The sequence below is a fragment of the Gallinula chloropus genome (genome assembly GCF_964237585.1).
Source record: "Gallinula chloropus genome assembly, chromosome: 7".
Taxonomy (NCBI): Eukaryota; Metazoa; Chordata; class Aves; order Gruiformes; family Rallidae; genus Gallinula; species Gallinula chloropus.
In genome coordinates, this window is record NC_140092.1 from 26,906,900 (window position 1) to 26,925,503 (window position 18,604).

General features: G+C 44.5%; 1 protein-coding gene across 1 annotated transcript in view; it reads left to right on the top strand.

Annotated features, from left to right (window-relative positions):
• WDFY3 (WD repeat and FYVE domain containing 3) overlaps nucleotides 1–18,604 on the top strand; it is a gene marked incomplete at both ends in the record, with an annotated part of 121,028 nt that overhangs the window by 14,171 nt on the left and 88,253 nt on the right. The window contains 7 exons of the mRNA XM_084266956.1: nucleotides 3,297–3,406; nucleotides 4,623–4,784; nucleotides 6,066–6,258; nucleotides 10,148–10,334; nucleotides 12,780–12,946; nucleotides 15,251–15,721; nucleotides 17,624–17,722. Coding sequence (XP_084123082.1) covers nucleotides 3,297–3,406; nucleotides 4,623–4,784; nucleotides 6,066–6,258; nucleotides 10,148–10,334; nucleotides 12,780–12,946; nucleotides 15,251–15,721; nucleotides 17,624–17,722 — 1,389 coding nt within the window. The remainder of the gene's footprint in view (nucleotides 1–3,296; nucleotides 3,407–4,622; nucleotides 4,785–6,065; nucleotides 6,259–10,147; nucleotides 10,335–12,779; nucleotides 12,947–15,250; nucleotides 15,722–17,623; nucleotides 17,723–18,604) is intronic.

The window sequence follows — 18,604 nt, forward strand, 5'->3', positions numbered from 1 at the left end:
GTGGTACCAGTTGTACCTGCGTACAGTCACAAACTGATTGCCCAGCTCTGTCTGGTCACGTAGAAAGAGAATCACAGACTCACAGACTCGTAGGGGTTGGAAGGGCCCTCCAGAGCCCATGGGGTCCAACCCCCTGCCAAAGCAGGGTCCCTAGGATGGGTCACACAGGGCGGCGTCGAGACGGGGCTGGAATCTCTCCAGAGAAGGAGACTCCACACCCCCTGGGCAGCCTGTCCCAGGGCTCCCTCACCCTCACCGGGAAGAAGTTCTTCCCCACACTGGGGTGGAACTTCCTGTGCTCCAACTTGAGGCCATCGGCCCTTGTCCTGTCCCCACAGACACTGAGAAGAGGCTGCCCATGTCCCCCTGTGTGGCCACTCTTCAGCTATTGATCCCCATTGATCAGATCCCCTCTCAGGCTGCTTCTCTCCAGGCTGAACAGCCCCAGCTCACTCAGCCTTTCCTTGCAGGGGAGATGCTCCAGGCCCTTCATCCCCTTCACAGCCTCCACTGGACTCTCTCCAGGAGATCCCTGTCCCTTTTATACCAGGGAGCCCAGCACTGGATGCAATATTCCAGGTCACTAAATCACCGACTAAATCTCCCCTAATGCTGGGTTGGGGGGGCACTGCCACTGTAGCAGCAGCATGTGCTTCAGGCACACTGATGCTCAGAATTTAGGAAAGCAGCTTTTGCCAGGGATTCTGGCATTTTCCGTATGCCTGTACCATAGGAACTTTGGATGCAGCATGGCTGTTGTGTTTTCTGAGTTGGTCTGCTCATACATCCAACCATCCTGTCAGTGTTTTGCACTTAAGGTTTTGGAAAACAAACTGCCCACCAGGTATTTTTTTTTAAGGAGAAACTTTGTCCCTGTGAGGGTGAGGGAGCCCTGGGACAGGTTGGGGAGTCTTCTCTGGAGACATTCAAACCCCCCTGGATGTGTTCCTGTGGGATTTAGTCTGGGTTATCCTGCTCTGGCAGTGGGGTTGGACTAAATGATCTTTTGAGGTCCCTTCCAACTCCAACGGTCTGTGATTCTGTGATACTTCAGGTCAGCATTGTGGGAAGATGTTTCATGTCTGTGTCTGTGTGAGGTGTGAAAACAGCCTTACCTTTAACCTTGGTATGTAAAGCTTTGTTCTATTTCTGTTAGTCTCATGTAGGGTTTGGGTAGGTGCCTGTCCTTACTTCAGCACCAGGATTGGAAAAGCCAGTGGTCTGCACGAAAACCATAGGAATAAGGCTGAAAAATGAAAGCAGGAAAAGAGCCATTGCACAAATGAACCAAATCTGTTTTTTTACCTTAAGTACGTGCTCTTTTTTTTTTTTTTTTTTTTCTAGGAGTATGACTATAAAAGGGTTTCTGGGATTTAGGGAAAAACACATCCTCTGTGAGCTGGAAGGGAATGAAATCGACACCAGTATGGGTGACATGAAATCCCACTGAGAGAGACATCAAACAGAGCTGTTTCCTTGTGAGATACAATGGAATAAGAGAGGTCTCTTGTCTGACCTCCTGTTCACAGCCAAACCAACTATGACATGGGACCAGATTGTGTAGGGCTCAATCCTCTGGTGTCCTGAAACCTTCTGAGGCTAGAGGCAGCCCAGCCCCTCCTATGGACCCTATTTCTGTGCATCTCTGTCCTTGGAGTGGGGGGAAATTTCTCATTATATGGGATCTGAACCTGTCTTGTTGCCTCTCACCCTGCAGCCACGCAGTGCTGTGAAGAGCCTGGCCCTGACCTTCCCCCACCATGTGCCCTCAGGCTGCTGTTCAGCTGAGCAAGCCCTGGTTCCTCAACCTCAGGACCAGTGCCTCAGCCTCCCCTCTCAGGATCCATGCTCCAAGCCCCCAGACATCTCAGTAGCCGTTGGCTGAACTCCTGGTTGATCATTGTCTTCCCTGTGCTACGTTGGGACTGAAATTGGATGCAGCATTCCACACTATGGATCTAACAAGCATTGTGTGGAGGGGGGTAATCACTTCATCTTCCAGGCATCCTCCCATTGATAAAGCATTTCTTTACACCTTGGTTTTTGCTGTATTGACTCACCAGCCCAATGGCTCTGGCTCTGTGGTGGTAGTGTCTGTTGGGAGAAGTTAGTTAGGAACTGTAGGTATCTTCTTCGTTCATCCACTTTGTAGGTTTACTAGTCCAGCTCAGCCTACAGTCTGGTGCTCCAAAAATGATCTTTGCAGTGTACTTCATGCTAAAAGTACTTTTGATAAGTACTTTTTCATATAAAATATGTTTACTTTAGAACAAACCCCTTCACAGGTAGGTGCTGGGGAATCTGGACAGCAGGTAAAGCAAACAAACCAAGATTAAAATAGGATTTTTTTTCTTCAGTTGCTGCTTTATTCCTTTGTTAGTAATTCCCTTGTAATTCCCTTTTTAAGCAATATTATGCACCTTCTTTTTCTGCCCTGGTTGACACTAAAAGCACTGAAGATGATTGATGTACAGTTAAAGATGAAAAATTGCTTTAGATTTCCATTAAGGGCAATGGACAGTCATCATTATAGGTTTCTTAAGCTAAGTGTGTATTCAGACAGCAGTGAAATAGAATAGCATTTTCTGTTGATTTATTTATTGAGGTTGATAACTTGTTTCCTAGGCTGAATATTTATCTTGAGCTCTGACTGATATAGAATAGGATCTGATTCCAGAAGTGGTCCCTGGATTGTAAAAATCATCCTTAAGTTGTTAGCACATTTATTTTTTCAAAAAAAATATAGCTTGGGGATGTGGTAACTGCTGATTTTAGTCTTAAAGTTACTTTTTCTTCCTATTTTTTGGTTCCTTTTGTTTTTCTGAGCCTCCCCTTGCTTCCAGTCTTTTCCAATTACACTCCGTGCTGTTGTTTCAGTGTGGGGCAGCTTTTCAGAAACTGAGTATCAGCCTTTCCCACTGAGACCACTAAGTGATGGTGACTTCACATCTCTTAGAAAAACAGAGTATGTTGTATTTGATAAAGCCACAATACTCCCAACAAAAGTTGCTGCATGTCACTGAAATCTATCTGCTTGTTTAAAGGATGATGTGTGACCTAAGAACATACTTTTTACAGCCTTGAGAGTGTCCAAGTCAGGTGTGTGTGTGTATAAGACTGGAATGTGTGTCTTGGGAGTGTAGATCTAAGCCTAGCCCTCTTCTCAAGTAGTGCTGAAGCAATGAATTCATGCTTGGGACTGCTGAGAGGATGCATTCCCTTCTGCAGGCTGTCAGACTGGATTCTTACTGCATTATTTTTAACTGCCCCCCACCCTCCACCCCTTTACCCTACAGAGGCTGCGAGTCGTGCCATAGTCCAGTTTCTGGAGGTCAATCAAAGTGAAGAAGCAAGTAGAGGTTGGATGCTGCTCACCACAATCAATTTACTAGCTTCATCAGGACAGGTGAGTCTTAAACAGTGAGATGAAAATAAACAGTGGGGTGGGAGTGACAAAAGCAATAAAATAACAATCTGCATGAACACAGGCTAAAAGTTGTAATTGTGCTCTGCTTTCCATGGTAAGACCTGATATCCTGCCACAGAACTACAGCTTTAGCTCCTTGTGGTTTCAGTTGGGTAAAAATTGAATAGTTTTGGAGCTTTAATTTCTTCTGAATTATGCATGCCACTTGTGCTGCTCCCCAGAGGCTTCTCTTGCATGCTGCTGCTTGGTGACCATGCCCTGTGTGTCCCGTGCAACCCATAAAGCCCCCAGACTTTGAACCTGGGTTCCCCATTCAAGGAGGGCAACAGCAGTTGTGTAAAGCAAAGCCAGCAGCAGTGGGGAGTGGGTGGTACCCTAAATCTTTACTGCCTCTGCTTTTGGTGCTGCCCACCATCAGAGAGCTGATCTACTGGACAGCTGTGGAGTTTGTCCCTTCTGCTGTCATCTGCCTCTGCTTCAGCACATCATCTTCTCTGTGTTTAGTACATCACCAGCCTCCACTTTGTCATCTCTTCCCACAGATGCTTTCATGTTTGCTACTACCTTACTCCTTACACCTGCTTATACCTTTGTGCTAAGTGAGAGCATGAATTGAGTAGTCCTCCTCCCACTCCTGTTTCTCTTGCTACAAAGAACAGATAGCTAATGAGGGCTTAGCTGAAGATCTTGTAATTAACTTGTACTCTTCTCTTGGCAGAGACTGGCAGGTTTTGTTTTTTGTCCTGTGCACTGACTGCTCCAAACTGTGGCTGTTATATGCTGTTGTCATGTAAATAAATTATGATCCTGTGCTTAAGGTTGTGGTTTAGGTAGATTTAGATTAGATGTTAGGAAGAAATTCTTCCCTGTGAGGGTGGGGAGGCCCTGGCATAGGGTGCCCAGACAGGTTGTGGTTCCTCCTGGCAGGGCTCAAGGCCAGGTTGGATGGGGCTTTGGGCAAGTGGAGGATGTTCTTTCCCATGACAGGGGGTTGGCATGAGATGATCTTTGAGGTCCCTTAAACCCAAACCTGTCTGGGATTCAAGAAAAGGTGAATCTGTACTGCCATGTGGACACCTCACCAAAGGATGGGAGAGAAGAAAGAGTGTTTGAGTCGGCCCCATCGCAGGAGCGTGACTTGTGGAATATGGCAATATGCTGAACTGATTTTTTGCTCTTTCTTCTTTTTCCTCAGAAAACCGTGGACTGCATGACTACAATGTCAGTGCCTTCCACACTTGTGAAATGTCTATATCTGTTTTTTGACCTTCCACATGTGCCTGAGGTAGTTGGAGGAGCACAGAATGAACTACCTCTCGCAGAGCGCCGCGCGCTACTACAGAAAGTCTTTGTACAGGTAAGGGGGGTAAAGTAGATCGTGGAATTCCCTGAGGAGTGGAAATGCTTTGTCTGAGGAAGTCCAGAAACTTTTCACTTGAATCAGGCTTTGCTCTTCCTTGATTCTTATGGCTCAGATTAAGATGTGTTTTCCTGCAAGCACAACTGAGGTTAAATTTTCACACAAACTCATCCAACTTCTCCACAGCTGCTTAATAATGTTGACTGTTACTCTGTTTCAATCCAACTGGTCCCAGTCTTTGGTATTTTTGGCTGCTACTGATTGAAATAGACATAGTAAAAACTATTTAGTATTGATAATAACCAGTTAATTTAACATATGCTCTTTTCCCTTTGTGGAAATAAATTATGAATCCAGAAGCAAGTAATTCAAATATGGGATCTGTCTGAGTGTGTGGTTACTGTTAGCCTCCCTATTTCCCAGGGAGACCAGGAACTCCATCTGGCCTGCTCCTGCTTTCTGAAGTTTCAGTTGGAGATCTTGCAGAGAAATTCCCTTGCCTTCTCCTGATGAGAATTTTAGGAGCTGACAGTTACTGTTTGAAGGGGGTCACTAGTCCTACTACCAGTTTCCACGTGCAAATAGGGTGCATCTCTGGATAGGGTTATTGTAGCCACTTGGGTGAAACTGTAGAGGTCTGTCAGCGATCAACATCCTTCAGGGTTTCAGAGGTGGTGCTGAGATTTGTAGTGTCATATTTGAGAGGTGTTTTGTACCTGCACTGCAGAAGTAAAGGTGAGCCTTATTCCTGCAGTTCCTAGCCATAGTGTCTGCCCAGGGACAGTCTCTATATGCGAACGTGCCTGTTTGGCTAGGAAAGCCAGCGGCATCCTGGCTTGTATCAAAAACAGTGTGACCAGTAGGTCTGGGGAGGTGACTGTGTCCCTGTACTGGGCACTGGTGAGGCTGCACCTCTAGTGCTGGGTCCAGTTCTGGGCTCCTCACCGTAAGAAAGACATGGAGGTCCTGGAGCGAGTCCAGAGAAGGGCAACCAGGCTGGGGAAGGGGCTGGAGGGCAAATCCTCTGAGGAGTGGCTGAGGGAGCTGGGGGTGTTCAGCCTGGAGAAGAGGAGGCTGAGGGGAGACCTTCTCCCCACCTCCACTGCCCTGCCAGGAGGGTGCAGAGAGGTGGGCGATGGTCTCTTCAGTGAGGGGACAGGAGATGGGACTAAACGTGTGTGTTCTAAATGGAGGAATGCTTTGCTTTCTACTGAGTCTAGGGAAACCCAGCAGTGATGTGGGTATTAATGCTCAATGTGTAACTACTTCTTATTTCAGATCCTAGTAAAATTGTGCAGCTTTGTGTCCCCGGCAGAAGAACTGGCTCAGAAGGATGATCTCCAGCTTCTCTTCAGTGCAATAACCTCATGGTGCCCTCCCTATAATCTGCCTTGGAGGAAGAGTGCAGGGGAAGTACTAATGACCATATCTCGTCATGGCCTTAGCGTCAACGTAGTGAAATACATTCATGGTATGTGTCTTTATCCAGTATTATTTACTAGGGTAGTTTTGGGTTTCTTGGGGGGTTTTTTTTGTGTGTTAGGGTTTTTTTTCCTGTTCTTCTTTCACAGTTTTCTTAGTTTGGACATGTAAGTATTTTACAGACAGGTAGAGGCTCAGAGGACTTGTGTGGTGAGACTGGTGTCCAAAAGGAAAGGCTGTCAGCACCTGCAGTAACTGTATTGAAAAATAATCCCTGGGAAGATGCCTAAGTTGGGCGTTTTTGCTGTGGGTGTTAATTCTTAACAGGAATTAGTTGTTTTAGAAGTGCAAAGCAAGTTAGCAATGCCCTGCTCACAGCTGTTAGTCTGGGTACCAATCTAGCTGGGAATAAAATGTAGAGACATCTGAGGAAGCTGCGGGAAGAGGAACCAGCTCCATGTGTTCTGCTCGTGTAGTTTGAGCTGTTAGAAGCCCATGAAAGCCGCTGTCCTCTGGTAAATACTGGTGCACTGTACAAACTGGGGAGAGCTGATACGGGTATGGTGGAGAAGAGTCTTTCTCCCACACATCTTGCTTTTGCAGGGGAGTCAGGGCAAAACTTATAACCACCACTGGTTTGGAATGTACTTGCCATTATTCAGGACATTGGGGGTGACATACCCTGCTAATGGCAAAATCAGAGTCATATGGGCACCAGGAAATGCTTCAGAGAGTATGGTGTATGGGCAGAGGAATACTTGAGTGCAACCTCCAAGTGCTGACTGATGGAGCAGCCAACTGGCTTCTGTGGTCTAGCCCAGCTTCCCTGCAGGGTCCCCAGCCCAAGGGTGCTGTCCCTAGGGCTTGGGTCAGGGCAGCTCTCCTTTGCTTAGCTGAGACCTCAGTACTGATGCTCCGAGGAAGCTTACATGTAGCCTGTCTCACAGCCTGTGTCACAGCCAGCTGCAGAGGTTTTGAGACAAGCTGGGAAAGAGCCTGGCTGCTGGATGGGTTTGCAGCCCCTAGGTTTCCTCTGTTGGCTGACTAGATTGCTGACTGTTCAGCCAGGCTGTGCTGCTTCTCCCAGGCCCTTGTCTTCCCTACCTTGCCTTGCAGCTTACAGACTGCAGGTCGTGCACCTCCTGAAGGCCAAAATGAAAACATCTCATGGGCTCTATGCAGCCTGCGAGCCACCAAATGACCGAGGCTGCCACACAGCATCCTGACAGTGTCAGGCATGGAAACTGTAGCATGCAGGAGCATTTCCTTAGCTGGTTATAAGTAGTACTTTATAAATCATGTGCCTTTACAAGGGACTGGTTATGGTCTCCTTAGCAAGAGCAGCTGCTGAGCTGTTCATGATGAAGTTGCAAGAACAAAGTGAGATGAAAACCAGGGTTGGAGAGGATGTGAGCTGCCTGGGAGGCTTTGCATACAGAATGCTTACGTTGCTGTAGCGTAGAAGTGCACGGGTGTTTAGGGGTGTAGGAGCTGAAGAAAGAAATTTCTTGGAATATGTTTCTAATGTTATATTTAGGCCTTTAGACTGCAGGCCCACGTAGAAGCAGTGATAGCTTTTAAACTGGAGCAGCTGTTGAAGCGAATGAACATCTTTATACACTCGAGTAGCGTACACCTACGGGGAGAGGGGGGAAAGAAACCCACGGTTTCCTCACACTCTTGATAGTGAGTAGTTACAAGGCTCCACAGAACCATTTTGACAGTTTATGTAATAGTCACCCTGCTCCCACATACTTCAGAGAAAACTCCTTGTGCTAGCAGTGTGTTTCCAGTTCCAGTCAGCAAGATGTGAAGGTACAGCATAGAATCATAGAATTGTAAGGGTTGGAAGGGACCTCAAGAGATCATCGGGTCCAACCCCCCTGCCAAAGCAGCTCCCTAGGACATATCACTCAGATAGGCGTCCAGACGGGTCTTGAATCTCTCCAGAGATGCAGACTCCACCACCTCCCTGGGCAGCCTGTCCCAGGGCTCTGTCACCCTCACTGTGAAAAAGTTCTTCCCCATGTGGGTGCGGAACTTCCTGTGCTCCAACTTGCAGCCATTGCCCCTTGTCCTATCCCCACAGACCAGTGAAAAGGGGCTGGCTGATTCCCTCTGCATCCCCTGCTTCAGATAATTATAAACTTTAATTAGGTCCCCCCTTAGTCTTCTCAAGGCTGAAGAGTCCCAGCTTACTCAGCCTATCCTCATAGGGGAGATGTTCCAGGCCCCTAACCATCTTCGTGGCCATCACGAAGCATCACTTGGAAGCAGGCTGCTCAGTGGTTTAATATTTTCAGATAGGGCTTCAAAGGTGGTAAGTATTTTGCCTGCATCCATAACAGCTTTGTGGTGGGTTTGTGATGCATGGAGAAGGTGTATGTGCACGTGAGAAAATGTTATGAAGCACAGCAAAGAAAATAACTGGGTTTTGATTGTGTCGTTTGCATATTGCAGTCCTACCATTGTCACTTCTTTGTGGTCTGGAGCCACAGAGTGAGGCTGGTGTGTCAGAAGATATTCTAGGTTCTTTAAAAGTGTCACCCTGCCTGTGGCAGGAGGGTTGGAACTGTATGAATTTTGGGGTCCCTTTCCAACCCAGTCCATTCTATGATTCTATGAAGTGAAATAAAATCCCAGAAAGAAAACCAGTCTGCATTGCCTCTCACTCGTTGATTTTAAAAATGAACCTGACTTGAGATAATAACATCTGTCAAGAGGCTGGTTACTGGGCTCCTCACCGTAAGAAGGGCACTGAGGTCCTGGAGCGAGTCCAGAGAAGGGCAACCAGGCTGGGGTAGGAGCTGGAGGGCAAATCCTCTGAGGAGCAGCTGAGGGAGCTGGGGGTGTTCAGTCTGGAGAAGAGGAGGCTGAGGGGAGACCTTCTCCCCGCCTACAACTACCTGAAGGGAGGTTGTAGAGAGGTAGGTGATGGTCTCTTCACCCAAGTAACAAGTGATGGGACGAGGGGAAATGGCAAGAAGCTGCCCCAGGGCAGGGTCAGATTAGATGTTAGCAAAAAAGTTTTTACTGAAAGAGTTGTTGGGGCCTGGAACGGGCTGCCCAGGGAGGGGGGGGTAGATGGGGTACTTAGGGATATGGTTTAACATGGGACAGGAACAGTTGGACTTGATGATCTTAAAGGTCTTTTCCAACCTTGTGATTCTGTGAGGCTCATCTAACATTCAGAAAGAACATTAAGCTGTTTTATCATATGCAAAGGAGCATCCTTGCAGTGTCTCATGCTTTGATTTGATCTCTGGCAAATTTTGTTATCAGCCTAGGCAGAAAGATTTGCTCTTGTCTCACACATGCTGCGAAGTTAAAACAGTAGATAATTGATGGGAGTGTCTGTAAAACAGGAGTGTGACCTAAAGCCTGACTCTAGATCTGGGAAAGCTTTTTGCTCTGACCAGTGAGCTGATGCAGTGTGATCTGTATGTAAAATGAGATAAGCTGTCTTTCTCCGATCGGGATTTACTGGGCAAGTGAACGCGCCAGCCAAAGGAATGCTGACTGGTGTAGCAGTAACGCAGGGTTACGTGTAGAGTTTGACATGACACTGGTTTAAATTCAGTGCTTTATGTAACTTTGTGTTTTGAAAGAAAAAAAGGTGGATTAAAATTATTTACCATTGCTCTAATTATCTTCTTATTCTGCTGAGTTACCTGGTCAGACCTTTTAGGTGAAAAACAGTGGTTGTCTACACAGTGTCCTCCTTAGAAGAGTAAAGATGATAAAAAGGAGGGATTGGCAAAGAGAGTTTAGGGTTCAGATAGAAAGCTTCAGATCCAAAGCTACTTGTCTCCAAGTGCTCTGTGATATTGTGATAAAGGGTAGTTAAATAAGTTACCTTACTGCTGTGATTCTTGTGCTAATTATACTTTTCCCTATGAATAATGTCAATAAAATCCTAAATCTGTGTTTCTTTTCAGAAAAGGAATGTTTGTCCACGTGTGTTCAGAACATGCAGCAGTCTGATGACCTTTCTCCCCTAGAAATAGTTGAGATGTTTGCCGGACTTTCTTGTTTTCTCAAAGACTCCAGTGATGTATCCCAAACGCTGCTGGATGATTTTAGGATATGGCAAGGATACAACTTCCTCTGTGACCTCCTCCTCAGGTATGCAGAAGTGTTTGAAGGAGTGCAGACAGAACCCTGTGAGCTATTTCCAAAAAGGTTTCTAAATAAAGAGTAGGTGGATAGGTTTGAACAAAGAAGTGCTTCTAGATTATTCTAAAATGAAGATAGTAGGACCAAAACGTGAAGTTGTGTACTTCTCTCAGTTTGTGAAACTACATTGTTCAACTTTTTGATGTGTACTGTGGTCAGAGATGCTTCAAATCAGTGCTGTTAATGACAAGTGTTAATGTTGTCTCCCTCTTTCAAGCCATTCAGTTTGGGTGCTAGGATGCTAGGGTTTGGTACCCAAACATATTAACTTTTCTACTCCAGACTATGTTTTTGGGGTTTTTTTGTTTGTTTTAAATGGATATCAGACAAAGACACAGTATTTGAAGTTCTTAATCATAGTTTAAATGATTAGTAAATGATCTTCAGTGCTACAAAAGCTAAAGCACCTGTAAAGGAATGGATATTGTTCCTGTGGTATAAATGGTGGGTTTGAGCAAGTTATTTACTAATTCACTCATTCAAAGCAGTGGAATTCTCATTCAGTTGTCTTCCAGAAACTGTCAGCCAGAGCTTAGGTGGTATTTGAGGGGAAGACGCCATCGTTAGCAGTTTAATTTCCAGGTACAGAAGTGTGTGAAACAAAGCGTCTCCTGAGCTTGTTGCTCCTTTAAATCAAAGACTGGGGGTTTGCATGTCTGAGCAAGGAGAGCACCTGAGATCTTCAGCTGACACCAGTAGAGGTTAACAGCACAGGAGTGTATTGTCCTCACTTCTTCCCATGGTGGCTCTAGAGACCTTGCTAAGACTCTTGTGGAGATGAGGTGAACAATGTGCTCCAACGGGTGGTGTATTAGTTAGTGATTTGTGCGTTGCAGAGGAGATGGAAGTGGGTTCATAACTTGACTGCTGTATTGATGGCCAAGACAGTATGTCTTTCTGCTTCTTATAAGAGTTTCAATTTATTTGATCTTCAAATCAAAAATTAGCCTGGAGAAGAGGAGGCTGAGGGGAGACCTTCTCCCCACCTCCACTGACCTGCCAGGAGGGTGCAGAGAGGTGGGCGATGGTCTCTTCAGCCAGGGGACAGGAGATGGGACGAGGGGGAATGGCCTCAAGCTGTGCCAGGGCAGGGTCAGCTCAGATGGGAGGGAAAAGCTCTTCCCTGGCAGAGCTGTGGGGCTGTGGCACAGGCTGTCCAGGGAGGGGGTCGAGTTCCTGCCCCTGGGTGTATTTAACAGACAGGGAGATGAGGTGCTCAGGGATATGGTTTAGCATAGGACTTGAGGATCTTAAAGATCTTTTCCAACCTGGTGATTCTGTGAAAAAATGGTTTGTTTCAAAAAAGTCATCTTGGACAAACCTGTGTATCAGTCAGTGATGAATTTCTCCCTGGACATGTTTTGGCTCAAACCTACTGACAGAGACCTGTTCAGCTCTGTGGCACTACTGTGAAGATGTGGGGTATGAGATCTGGACACTGGGCATCAAGCTGCAGAGGAGAAAGGGTTTGGAGCTGGTAACACACAAGGATGTGTGATGAAGGTGACATGTTAAAGAAATTGCAGGAGGTGTGTGAGGACCGAAGGTGCGAGTGACACGCAGGGACAGGGTGTGTGGAGTGTCAGTAGAATCACAGTGGGTGAGAAGTGTTTCTGTAAAGGGAGATTCAGACACGTGTTGGACAGAGAAGATGGAGCATGCAAGATAAGCTGCTTCAGAGGGCTCCCACCAGCACTTGTCAGCAAGAAGAAAGATTCACCTATGGAATGTGAGCTGGATAGGAGATTGTGGTCCCCCATCTTTCTCCCAAGATATATAGAGACTGTAGAGTTAGCAATTAAACTGGCTTAATTTTTGGTGAAGTGGAAGGAAAGTTAGGGTTGTTCTAGCATTTGGAGTCAGTTTTAGGACGTGTTGACTTGCAGGAAACTGCTTGGAATGGGATGTCAGCATCCTCTGGCATCGAAGGTGTTCTGGTAAAGATACTTCATTGTGTGCTTCTACCAAGATACCATTTCATTAGCATAAAACACTAGCTCTCAAAGTGGCAGGTATAATCTAGCAAGTTAATTATGGATTTATTTAATGATTTATTTAATGACACACTATCTAGGTATTTTCCTATTGTGTCAGTAAGAGGATTTTAAAAGTAATTTTCATGTCTGTGGTGCTTTTTAGCAGCCTGAAGTGTTCAAGGAAAGATTTATTACGTGAATTTCTGTGGCAAACAAATTAGGGTCTCATAAATCCAGTAATGTTTGACTGACTTAATGGTATGAAATATGAACAGAGAACATGTCAAATGCTGCAGGAACAGGGCAGGAAAAGTGTGTTCTCTGACTTAATAGAGGAAAATGGAAGGGATATCTTACTGAAGTGATTTGAGCTGGAGCAAATTAGTGCTGCTAACTTCATCTGTTCTATTTTCTTTAGATTAGAACAGGCAAAAGAGGCTGAATCTAAGGATGCTTTGAAGGATTTAGTTAATTTGATAACTTCCCTAACAACATATGGTGTCAATGAATTAAAGCCAGCTGGTGTTACCACTGGAGTACCTTTCCTACTACCTGGATTTGCAGTCCCACAGCCTGCAGGCAAAGGTGAGTCTGCTTTCTTTCTCCTTGCTGTTTCATGGGTTTTTTTGTTTTGTTTTAAAATGCAAACAACAAAATAGAAGCTGTATACTACACAAACCATTTGCAGTTCAGTTGAGACACTAAGGCTGCATATCAATACTTAGTTCTGTTGGTCTCAAAGGTTCTATTTTGGGGCTGGTACCCAAGGAGAAAGCATAGAGCTTGTGTCTCTGAGGACTAAAAACTGAGTCCAACATCTCTCACTGCAAAGCTGAGTTTCTACACAGATGTTTTAAGAGATTATCACAACAGAGAGCTGTGCTGATGTGATTTAAGCTGCTCTTACTAAACTGTTGGGAAAGGCTGATGTGCTGATTTCTTTTTCTTTTTCAAGGTTTGTTGGAGGTTTTTTGGGTTTGAGAGGGGTGGGTTGGGGGTTTTTAGGCGTGGGGTTTTTTTAAGTGGGTTTCTCCTCCTGCCCTCCCTCCAGATTTGCTTTCTGCTAGATTTTGTCATCTCAGGTAAGTGTAACTTGTGAGCTGAAATCAGTTGTTTCATCACCAGCATTCACAGAGTGGAAAATCTGTGGTGTGCTTGCAACCACAGTCAGTTATGATATGGTTGAGATAAGGATGAGGAAGCCTGAGGGGAGAAAGGGTTTTATAAAAATAAACTTATTTTTCACATCCTGTATAGAAATTTACAACTTAGGGAAGCCTTGTATGGAATTAAGGAGTTTGGGTTTTAATGGTGACTGCGGAACTAGTTTGTTACTTGAACTTCTTATGGGATTTAGTAATCCCAGGGATACAGGAATTTTTTGGTGATAGGATTCCATTTATAGATTTACAGGCTTAGTGGATTTACTTTCACTGTTTCTCCTGTATATCTAGGTTCCTTGGACAATGCCTTCCTTTCCCTGGCAGAGAGTTTATTGCTCATAGGAATTGTTTTCCCTTTGCACTAGAGAAAGAAGGTGGTAGTCACTCTTGGAGCTTCATTTCTCCATGTTTTACTAATAATATCATAATTTTTGCTTAAGCTAACCAGTTTTTCTGGTACAATGGCATGACAGAACCACGTCCCATTGCAATTTCCTTAGGAATTAATTAGTTTTCTGCCATGTGTTATGACATCTCTCAGTTCTCTGACTTGTTTTTTGTAATTTGCCAAGGTGTCTTCTTTTGAAGACCGTATTAGCTCATTTTCTTAACTATTTCTATTTAAATCCTTTTAGTTCTTGAACTCTTAAGAACTGGTTAAGCTTTGGTGTCTTCAGGGGTCCTCATAATAATAAATGAACTTTGATTAATCTGCTTGATTGCCTGGAACAAGTGTTGGTACTAAATTAGAATATAAATACTTCTCTCTATCACTGTGTATTTCCCTGCTATGTTTAATAAGCTTTAAATCCCCTTTTCAATATTGTCCACTGTAAGGAAAGCATGTAACAAATGTCCTCTCAGAAACAGATGAGTGCATGTGAAATATTACTGCAGTATGTGAAATTGTTCCAGTTAATTTTCAGGGAGGTTTCCTGTTGCTTTCTGGAGAAATCCTGGTAGGGAAGGTGGTGAGGCTGGATGAGGAGATGATTCGATTTCCTTTTAAATTGGACTATTTAGTTTATAAACAGTGAAAAAAGCAGCATTCCACAGAGCAGCTGGAATGACGATCAGTAGATTGTCAGATTTGCAGTGTGATTGTGCAGAAGCTTTTCTGAAGAGACTGTTGTATTAAAATTATTATAAATAGAATTATAGACTGGTCTGGGTTGGAAGGGACCCCAAGGATCACAGAGCTCCAACCCCCTGCCACAGGCAGGGACACCAACCTCCAGGCCCAGGGCCCCATCCAACCTGACCTTGAATACCTCCAGGGACGGGGCACCAACCCCCTCTCTGGGCAGCCCCTTCCAGCCCCTTACCACTCTCTCTGCAAAGAACTTCCCCCTAAGATCTCATCTAACCCTTCCCTCCTCCAGCTTCACTCCATCTCCTTTGTCCTGCCAGTCTCTGCCCTTGAACAAGCTGATTCCCCTCCTGTTCCTCTGCTCCTTTCAGGGACAGGAAGGCTGCAATGAGGTCCCCCCACAGCCTTCTCTTCGCCAGGCTGAACCAGTCCAGCTCCCTCAGCCTCTCTCCATAGGGGAGCTGCTTCAACCCTCTGAGCATCTCCGTGGCTCCTCTGATACATGATGTATCCTGTTATTTTATTCCCATGTACCAAAATGCATGGATCATTATCAGTAATGTACTCATTGTTTATGGTGATTAAGTAAAGTTTCTCTTTCCTTTTTCTTTCCTTGCCACTTTATTTCTGATTTAGGTCATAGTGTGAGGAACATTCAAGCATTTTCAGTCCTCCAGAATGCATTTTTGAGAGCAAAAACCAACTATCTAGCACAAATCATCCTTGATGCCATCACAAATATTTACGTGGCGGACAATGCCAACTACTTCATCTTGGAATCACAACACACCTTGTCTCAGTTTGCAGAGAAGATTCCTAAACTTCCAGAAGTGCAGACCAAATATTTTGAGATGCTGGAATTTGTTGTCTTCAGCTTGAATTACATACCCTGTAAAGAACTGATCAGTGTGAGCATCCTTTTAAAATCCAGCACTTCGTTTCAGTGTAGCATCATTGCCATGAAGACTCTCCTGAAGTTCACTCGTCACGACTACATCTTTAAGGATGTCTTCAGGGAAGTGGGACTTCTGGAGGTGATGGTGAATCTTCTTCATAAATATGCAGCCCTTCTGAAAGATCCCACTCAGGCACTGAATGATCAAGGTAGTGTGTGCTCTTCCACTTTACTAATACATGTCTCTCCTTGGCTGGGAATGGTGGATGCTGGTGCTTAAGAGGATGAACAAGGAAGTCTGAATGTGTGTTTCAAGGGTTGAGTTCTGCTGGGGGCTACTGTGTCATCTTAAAAGCTCCCTGGAATTGGTTCTTTCTTAATGTCCTGTGAGAAGCCTGAGGCAAGCTTTAATGAAAGATGCTGTATGAGTGTAAAATAGGAGTCAATGTTTTCCTTTTTACATTTTTTTAATGTATAAGTTTAAATATTTGCTGTTTAACATGAGATGAGCAAGTGAAGGAGCAGTAGGTATCTCTGCTCTTCCTCACAAGAAGTCCTTGTGCATTTATTTCACTGTGTTTAGCCCCAGCTTTGGAAAAAAAACCAACAGCCTATAGTGAGTGCATATCTGAGCTCCTACTAAGAATCCCAAGTTTGCAGCCTTCTTTTTATAAGTTGGATCTACATTTTTCAAAGAGAATTTTTTCTAACTACTAAATAATTATTTATCTCTAGAATTGGACATCTCTGAGATAAGCCCCATAGCTTCTGCCATGTGCCATATGTGAATACACAGAGAAATGCTATTTTAATGGTTTTTATTTGCACAGCAATTGAGTTAGTGTGCAGCAGTTACACTTATTTTTTTAACCATGATTGTTGGATGTTTATCCTGGGCTTCTTGTCTGAAGCTTCCTTAGGGAGCAGTAGCAGTTGGTTAGAAAGCATTGTTGCCAACTTCTCCATTGAAATACATCAACTCACACGTTCTTGGACCACGCTGTCATCTGATATGGGTGCTCCTTGGGTGCTCCTACAGGTGTGTTGTGGCTTGCTTCTTATTAGTCATTTAAAAAAAACTGTTGGTGGGGTGTTTTTTCCCCCCTGGAGTGTTACTCAGTGTTTATGATGCCACTTGTAGTGATGGTTCATCTGTTCCACGTGTTGAATCGTCAGAAGGCTTACTGTGATGATGTGAATGTGGTGATGTGGTGGTGTGCTTTTGGGGGAAGTTCCTCTTTCCAAGCACTGAGTACTCAACCAGAACAGATCCTGTTGAGTCTTCAGCTCTGGTTTGGTGGCTTCCAAAACCAGCAGTTGTCAACGTGAAGCTTCTAACGCAGCTGGCAGCTAAAGCAGCCACACAGCAGTTTGTTCACTTCCCCTTCCCAGAGGGATGGGGGGGAGAATTGAAAACGGGAAAAGAAGTAAAACTTGTAAGTTGAGGTAGTTTAATAGGACAGAAAAAGGTGATGGTGATACTAAAGAACATACAGAACAAGTGATGAACAGCACAATTTCTCACTACCTGAAGATGATGCTCAGCAAGACCCTGAGCTGCCCCACCTCCCGGCTCACCCCCCAGTTATATGCAGAGCGTGACATCATATGGTATGGAATATCCCTTTGGCCAGCTTGGGTCAGCTCTCCTGGCTGTGTCTTCTCCCAGCTTCAGTACCCCTTCCTTCTCCATGGCAGGGCAGTGTAAGAAGCTGAGAAGGCCCTGACTGCTTGGCCACAACTAGAACACCAGTGTGTTACCAACATGATTCTCATCCTAAATCCAAGCCACAGCACTGTGTGGGCTGCTAGGAAGACAACTCTCTCCCTGCTGAAACCAGGACAGAACTACACACACAGCTGCAGTGTCAGCCACTGTGCTCACAGAGCTCAAGATCTTATGTTTAAATTTTTCTCTTTGTAAATTACCTGTTCAGATGATCTGTAGTTAAACTTCTCCAGGAATACGTGTCTAGATTAGATATGAATTTGCTGGAAATATGGTTAGGGTGTATCTTCTCAGGGAAAGCAAAGAGAATAGAGATGCTGGTGGAAGGAGCAGCTCAAGAGTGGCTTTTTTACTATGACTTCAGCTCCTGAAATTATTTTTCTAGGGGATTCAAGAAACAGTTCATTTGAGGACCAAAAGCAGCTGGCTTTATTGGTTATGGAGACCTTGACAGTACTACTACAAGGATCAAACACAAATGCAGGTAAGTAGAGAGACTGCTGTCAAAACATTTATAAAAAAGGTAACTCAGGAAAGCATGCCTGAAGGCAGAGTAGTCTGGACTTTTATCTTCAGGCAAGCTTCAAACACACTGTACTGCATTTTTTTTTCCTTGCCAAGTTCTTTCCAGAAGAGAGAAAATAGGCAGCAGAAACTAGAACCCATAAAATAAAGGAGCACAAGATAGGGTTTCTTCTTAACTTGGTTTCTTTGCTGTAGTAAGTTGTAGTAGGACAGCTTGTACATAGAAAAAAATTAAGTATATTAGATGTGTAGTTTCCTGTTGGCAGTGTCATGTGTGCTTAAATGTGATTAATAAAGCTTGCATCTTCAGTGAAGGATGGTTTTTCATTCCAAAGGCACATTCCCAGTCAGTGAGCATAAATAGGGCTCTGCTCTGAGTGTCCTTTCTAAATCAGGCAGGTTTATTATGCTTCATTAGCCAAGACTTAGTGACATCAAAATAGGCAGTATCTGTGTCTCATGTTAGTAAAAGCTGTCTCTGGCAGCTTGAAATAACAGATTGAGAACGGATGGTAACTGGTGTAAAAGCTTTTTTGTCTCTTCTATTAGATGATGAAGAAAATGAGCATGTGTAGGGTGGGGAACAGCTATCACCCAGAGAAATTAGGGAGTTTCTGGCTTTGGAGGCTATGAACCATCCTCATTTCAATAGGGTTTTTTTTCCTGTCCCTCAGTTCTGAGTGATGTCTTCTCACTCTGGTTTTGTTTTCTGTTTTAAGTAGGAGAAACTACAAATGGCTTCAGAACGAAATCCTGAAAACTGTCCAACTTAGTTTAGAGTTCCCTGTTGAAACATTAGCTCCTAATGACATAAAACTCACATCTTTATCTTTGCTTGTGC